This window comes from Pan troglodytes, chromosome 1 (assembly GCF_028858775.2).
Source record: "Pan troglodytes isolate AG18354 chromosome 1, NHGRI_mPanTro3-v2.0_pri, whole genome shotgun sequence".
NCBI lineage: Eukaryota > Metazoa > Chordata > Mammalia > Primates > Hominidae > Pan > Pan troglodytes.
Genome location: NC_072398.2, coordinates 96676054 through 96683655, shown reverse-complemented (window position 1 = coordinate 96683655; position 7602 = coordinate 96676054). Strand labels below are relative to the sequence as shown.

General features: G+C 45.7%; 1 protein-coding gene across 1 annotated transcript; it reads left to right on the top strand.

The window, feature by feature from the left end:
- Nucleotides 1-639: 639 nt before the first annotated feature.
- Nucleotides 640-2178, top strand: CRCT1 (cysteine rich C-terminal 1). The gene is made up of 2 exons (XM_001135507.3): nt 640-710; nt 1517-2178. Exon 2 carries the CDS (start codon nt 1539-1541, stop codon nt 1851-1853), a length of 315 nt encoding a protein of 104 aa, XP_001135507.2. The 5' UTR covers nt 640-710; nt 1517-1538; the 3' UTR covers nt 1854-2178.
- The last annotated feature ends 5424 nt before the right edge of the window (nt 2179-7602 follow it).

The following is a 7602-nucleotide window of genomic DNA, read 5'->3' as shown; positions in this document are numbered from 1 at the left end:
TTCACAACTTTTCTGGTCTTATGGTTCCTTAACTTTGCCTAGGTTTTTCTTCCTGTCTCCAGTGACACAGAGAAATCACCCCTGGGGTTCCCACAGGTGCATCCCCGTCATCATCTTCACTCACTGCATCTTGAAGCATATGGATGAAACCCAGCAGGCTTATCGCATAGCTTGTGGTCTGCCCTGGGGAGCCAAGGACCAAGAGCCAGAGAGATGAGAATCAAGATAAAAATAGGTGAACTACCACCTACCAAGTAGATGACTACATAGGAATGGATGTGTGGGCAAGTGGAGCTGTCTGTGTGTTTGTGTGTGTGTGTGTGTGTGTGTGTACATTGAAGACAAGGGCACAAGGGGTTCCAGACCTCCCTGCATTTGAGCCCCATGCCCTCTCTTAGCATACACACAGCCTCCCAGGTACAAACAGTGCCCTGTTTGGAAAGTAAACATGCCATAGCAATCCTGGCACCTCTGTGAAGTGACTTAGATGCCCACATGCACCACCTACAATGCTACCTGAGTGATGAATGTCTCTGGGATGTGAGTGTCAGCTGAGCATGTCTGTTGGGAAATGGGCCCCTCCCAAGAGCCTGAACCTGAATACTTCTTATAAAAAGGTTCTCTGGCTGGACGCTGCTCAATCCACTGCCTAGCAGGTGGCCCATTCCAGTTGGAGAACGTAGTGAGTCTTTCAGTGGAGCCAGGGTCTGGTAAGTCTCCTAGCAGGGTCTGGGGGAGAGGGTGGGATGAGTTGAGGGCACAGGGGAGGAGCAAACAGAACACAGGCAGCAGATAGATGTGGAAGGGGTGTCCCGCAAGGCACCTACGCTTCTAGTGAGCCAACCTCTTAAGGTACTAATGAGGACATAAAGGCAACATAGGAGGTGGTTTTTGCAAGGGTACACAGCAAGTCCGCAGAAGAGCTGTGACTAGAACCCAGGTCTTTCAGCTCCCTGGATGGGGTTATTTATATTGGCACAACTCTCCTTTCCCACATGGTTGTGGGGCATGAGAGGCGTAGGCAAGAAAGAATGATCAGGACATGCTTCTGGACTGTGGATTATTTAGACCCAGCAGGTGGGACCGCCTGTTGGACCTGGGTGTTTTCTAACTGATGGGGGTGTAGTAACTAGGAAGATACAATCGAAGGTCGGTAGGAAAGTAAAATTAGGGACAAGAAAAAAGCCAAGTGGAGCTTTTGGACTGGATCATACAGATAAGTTGCCGCAGTGTGCTGTTTATTTTCCACTGTGGAGAACTTGAGCAGTCTTCTAGTCAGAGAAAATGGAAATGCATTGATTCATTGCATAGATTGTGTCCTGCTCTGAGCATGTTTAACTCACTGGAAACACCTGCTTGGATTTGCTTCTTTGCGTCCGCTCTTTCTGGGTGCTTTTCCCTCCTTGTCCCAGGCCAGGCTGACTTGTACGCTAAGCCGAATCTCAAAAGCCCAGACAGAGTTCCACTGGTGGAAAGAAAAAGCCGGCTCGCCTTTGAAAGGCTGCCTTTCTTCCAGGTTTGTCGTGAGGAGCTCCGCGATGTCCTCTCAACAGAGCGCCGTTTCCGCCAAAGGCTTTTCCAAGGGGTCGTCCCAGGGCCCCGCTCCGTGTCCCGCCCCGGCGCCCACCCCTGCGCCCGCCTCCTCCTCCTCCTGCTGCGGCGGCGGCTGCTGCGGCTCCGGCAGGGGCTGCTGCGGCGACTCAGGCTGCTGCGGCTCCAGCTCCACCAGTTGCTGCTGCTTCCCAAGGAGACGCCGCCGACAGCGGAGTAGTGGTTGCTGCTGCTGCGGGGGCGGCAGCCAGAGGTCCCAGCGCTCCAACAACCAGAGCTCAGGATGCTGCTCCGGCTGCTGAGAGGCCCGCAACCCCCAGCGCTGCGCTAGAGAAACCCGCCCAGCCCAGAGCGGACCCGCCCCGCTGCGGCTCCCACGCGGGGCTGGGCCTCGGAGTTTGCCCCGTAAAGCGAATTGCACTTTGATGTTCAGAAACCCACTTTGTTCTCAGCCACGCAAAACTCCCTGACCCCGATGTGATTTTTCTCCCCGGGGATTCGAGAGCCATGCGTGGGACACTGGACCCTACTGTCTACACGGGTTTGCACACAGCAGGTGCTCAGTAAATGCCTATTGATTTGATTGTCTTTTGAAGATGTCATAATAAAGCTTCTACCTCCTGAGAACACCTTTTATTTGTTCTTCATTCGTTTCCCCACCCAGGTAGAAAGGCTTGAAATGTTTGTGAAAGGCAGAATACTATAATTCATGCCTGAACAAGAAGGTGGCTTTCTGATAGTTAATTATGATAGCAGCGATCACATATCGACTGTTTCGAGTATTTTAAGGATTTTATGCGACAAAGTCCTTGAATATTCTCAGGACTTTATGTGGCACAATCTGATTCTCATAATGACTTGCGTAGGAGAGTGCTATTACACCCATTTTACAGAAGAGAAACTGAGGTTAAGTAATTTGTTCAAAGTCACCCAGCTGGCGCATGATAAAGAAGACAGGACATCTGATTCAAGGGCTTCATTGCTCTGCTGAGTTCTCACCTGGGCTTCCCAAGCCTTACCACTGAGGTGCTCCTCCTGACCACCAGGTCCAGGCAGCTGTGTGGTAAAAGTTTGTTTTGGCAACTCTTTGGGGCTTTGGAATCAAGCCAGCTGTCTTTTTTTTTTTTTTTTTTTTTTAGTTTTATGTCTTATTTTATTTTTTATTTTTGGCATGGAAGTTCATTGACCTACTGCTTTGCTTGCTGGGGAGGAAATTTTTCCTAAGATGAGCCTTCCAGGAAACTGGGAGCTGCCCTCTCCAGGTCTCATTTGTGCAGCTGAAGCAGGACCAAGAGCCATGGGTTTCTGGGAGTCTCTGTGGTGCAGCATGTGTGCTCGGAAACATGGGGATCTCATTCTTTAGAGATGGTGGCTGTGGCAGTGGCAATGGATGGGTCATCTTGCGTAGGTCAGAAACCTATCCCTGTGGGCACAGATTTTATCCACTCATTTCAGGCACGAGGAAACAGGAGAACAATATCCTCTGCATGGTGTCTGCTGGGTTCAGAAGGAAGAGATAATCATGGTAATAATAGTAGTAACACTAGTTACCATTTATTTGGCACTATATTTCAGGCACAAGTCAAGGCACTTTACCTATATTATCTCACTTAATCCTCACAGTAATCTAAAAATACAGACATTCACTTCCCCACTTTTTATATGTGAGCACATGGGTTTAGACAGTTCCAGTGATTTGGCTGAAATCACAGAGCTAGTGAATGTCCCCTTGAGTGAGGGAGATGAGATTGAAACTGGAACCTGTGTGACTCCAAAGTCATGCCCTCACACTCAAAGAGTCATGCTCTACTGTCTTAGAAATCACCACCACACAGGGAAGGGACACTCGGGTCTCTGGACACACCCAGGCTCTCAGAAAATTGCAGCTCGGCTTCTTGGCTGCTGCTCCCTTGGTGACCCAATGAGTGGGGAGCTCTGTCATGGCATCCACCCAGCAGCTGGCGGCTGAGGGTGTCTGCTCAAAGGTGAGGTTGGAAATGCTCTACTGATTCATCCAGGATGTTTGACCTTGTGGCCAAATGACCCCTTGCCAGGGAGGCTCTGGAGGGCAGTCCTGCTCTGTCTGGGAGTGGCCCTTCCTTCCATGTCTGAGATTCTGTGATTTCCAGTGGGAGGTGATTTGTGGAAGCTGTTTACAAACAGATGATATCACCCGTGGACCTGCCTCCCCACACTAGTAATGTGTGCTGAAACAGCAAGCCCTGGGACTTGGTGGGCAGCGGGTGGGAAGGAAGAACTGCCTGACTCAGAACAGACACACTACGAAGCTAATCTGAGGGTGAGGGCTCAACCTGGAGCAGGAAGCTGAGGCCTGAGCTCTGGGAAAGAGAGGTGGTGACTCACGGAGAGATATTAGAGTCCAAATAGGAGCACATGCCCTGTACACCAGGCATTTGGGTCTCATGTCAAATGGCTGGCCCTGATGGTGGTGGTACCTCCAGGCCCACATGCTGCTGAAACCCAGCAGGTCAGCACACATGGACTTTGATGAGAGACATTTGAGTATTTTAAGAATAGTTTCATTTTAGCAAGCGACTTTGGAATGTCTAGAGCTCTCTGCTCATAGTCCTTCAGGCTTTTCTGATTTCCAGCAGTAGGTAAAGCTGTATGTGTGGCCCAGGCACTCTCTGTGAGGTGATGGTGGTGGATGCTGAGCCTGTGGGAAATTTGGCAAAGTGAAGTCCTACTCAGAGGTTGTCTGTCACCTGGTACACGTGACAGGCAGAATCAGGTTTCGTATTATCTCTGGAATAAATGGACATTATTGTTAAATATATTTTATTCATGATGGCTCCAATTTCAGCTTAAATTATATTATTATACTGGTAATAATAACAACTGATATTTATGTAGCATTTAGTGTTTATGAGGCGTTTCCACATATATTATCTCTTTCATAATTCTGTAACATAAGTATTACCATCTCTGTTTAACAGATCAGGGAGGGACTCCTACAGTTTAAACAACCCACCTGAGGTTATCCAGCTGATACGTGTGGTCTCTGTCTGGACCAGGCCTTCTAATGCCCTCTAAGAAGGCCAATAGCCACTTCTGAATATTCACTGAAATAATTGAATAATGGCACCCAGTTGATTACTTAGAGACAGTGCTGTATTCACTATTGCATCCCTAGTATCATGCCAGGTACATATTAAAGGTCTATAAATAAATGATTGTTTATTAGTGCATAATGTGTAAGGCATTGTGCTAAAGAATTCCATAGAGATATACAAAGCATTTCTGGACCTCAAGGAGTTTATAGTCTGATTCAGAAACTATGGTAAATAAAAATACAAGATATAAATGATAACTCAGATCTGAAATGCAAAAAATGTCACAAGCAGAACATGGCATAGGCAACTGCTCTAGGGATTCAACTGAGTTTAGATGAGGCATTGTGATACGACTTTGAATGAGGGCAAGTTACTGTGGACTGGATTATTTATAAGCCTTCATGGGAAGAAGGATCTGGGCTGGGTGTGAAGGATGGAAACACATCAGACGGGCAGAGATTCATTCATTTATGTATCTGTTCAACTCCATCAGACACTGTTTATGGTTCTGGGACAGAACCAGAAATAAGACCAAGGCCCTGCTGGCGTGGACCTCAATTTCTAGAGTGAAGACAGACAAGAAAGTGAGCAAGGAAGTCAGATTATTTCACACCGTGAAAAGTGTTGTGATGAAAACAAAGAAAATAAAGGTATAAACATTAACTAGAGGTGTATGGGGATTTTAGATGGAGCTAGGCCAGGCCTCTCTGAAGACATGTTATTTGAGCAGGAGAAATAGGAGTTATGACACAGAGCAGGGAAGCCCATGGTTACAGGGTTCCTGCATCCATGGCAGCCTAGGGCTGCAGGTGTTTGAGGTGTGTTTTCAGTTATGTTGCCTCCACCAGACAGTTTCACTACTAGGAAAGTAACTTGGAATTCCAGTTTCTTGGCAGACAGATTTGCTAGTGTGATTGATCGTGTGCCATGAGGTTGGCATTATTTCATTGGATCCTCACAACTCTCCTACAAGACAAGTTTTCCCCACATTTTGTTAAGAAAACTGAAAGATAGAGCTGTTAGGTAGCCATCCTAGGATTTCCCAGCTTGTAATAGGAAGAACAAGGTTTTGTACTGGAGACATTTGCCTCTGAAGTCAATGTTCTGAACATTGTGCTACAGTCTGCATTTCTGGGAAAGAGGGGAGTAGTCTCAAGCTTGGACTAGGGGAGGAGAAAGGGGTCTCAAGGGAGTGGTGTTTATATTGAAAGACCCTGAGGACACATCTTCAGAGAAGGAGACAGGAGGCCAGATCATGGATGGTTTGGAGTGCCAAATCAAGGAGTTTCAACTATATCATATTTGTGGAGTGTGGTGGTAGGAAAATGGCTTTGAAAGAAGTACATTAGAGAGATAAAAGTTGGTTTATATAACATCTAGAGTACTCTGACATGACCCTAAGATTAATTAGGCAGCAATGATTAAGGTGCTCCAGAAGAGGAAGTTAATGGAGAGATTACCTCTGTGAGCAGGTGCAATGGCCCAGGCATGAAATGAAGATCTGAACCTGGCACATGGCAGTCATTACAAAAAGGAAATGACTGTTGTGAAAAGCATTTGTCCAGAAGGAAGAGGGATAGAATCAGGTGATGTATTGGGGTTGAGAAAGAGGAAGCAACTGGGGTATCTCTGAGGTTTTGTGCCTTGTGCCTGGGAAATGATGACAGCATTGACAAAATAGAGAAGTCAGAAGAAAGAACTAGTGTGAGGAGGAGAGGTAAGTTTGGTCCAAGATGTGTTGGGTTTGACGTGCTGGCAGGACATGACCATGTGACAGTGATGTGGGGCTGGAACTTCAGACTCAGAATCCTTGAACATTGACATAAACACAATTAAGATAAATGGTAATAAGCCTTATGCAGCTTGGAGTCAAATCTTTGGGAATGAATGCAGTCCTATTTCTGCAGTGAAGGTTATGAGAAAATAGACTTGGTCTGTCTTGTTCATTGCAGCAACCTCAGTGCAAAGAACAGAGACCTAGGCAAGTAAAGGCACTCAGTGAATATGTGTTGAGTAAGTCAATAAATAAAACAGCAAGACAGAGTGCCCAAGACTTGAGTTGAGGGAGAAACGAAGCAGAAAGGAGTAAGTTGAATTCCGATCGAAGGGGGCAAAGATGATGAAGTCAGAGAAATTACTCAGATATTTGGCCTCAACAATTCATATAAGGTTACTTTAAAGTCTTATGTTCTAGGAATCTGGGCAGAAGGGAACCAGCACAATGCAAGAATGCAGAAGCTAAAGAATGTCAACCAGTCAGGGTCTTCCTTCCCACTGCGCGATCTATCTTTGGCATCTTTAAACCATTGAACAGTTATAGTAGGAAATTCCATCTGAAGGGATAGCAGTTTCATCCTAACTAGGTAGAACGGGTTGAACAGGAAAACTGGCATTCACATTGAGTAAAAAAAAAAAAATCCTCTCTTCCATGGATGACACTGCAGCAGGTCAGAATGATTTGGCCATGATAAATCTGAAACATATTATCTTGGCTCAGGTTGAGTAATAGTCAACCCTAGAAAAGCAAGCATCTCTTCTTCTCTTATAAACATTGCATCAGGGCAAGAGTGAGGGGTATTAAGCCATCTTATTTAATGATATATCTCATCCTTAAGGATTTATTAGTTCCATTGCCAATAATGTAGCTATATCAGCTCTGCATGTTTGGAAACTTAATTTGCAATTAAGTTCAAAGGCCATTTTTCCATGGTATGAAATAGGATTATATGTACTTGAAAGTCAGAAATTAACCATTTCCCTCTACCCAAAATAATTTTCTGTTCATTAATTACTGCAATCTTCCATTCATAAACATTTATTGTGTACTTACTATATTTTAGGCACTTTGTGATACAAACAACTCTTCTCCAATAGTTTAGTGGGAAAGAGTCAAATATCATAATACTGTGTAATTTGATAAACGCTTTAAGTCAGCAATACAGAGAGGTGATGGCTCATTCGGCTGAGGGACTGGCAA

Bases quoted from the DNA above. Each gene is read 5' to 3' on its own strand.
- CRCT1 (XM_001135507.3), top strand. From the start codon at position 1,539: ATGTCCTCTCAACAGAGCGCCGTTTCCGCCAAAGGCTTTTCCAAGGGG.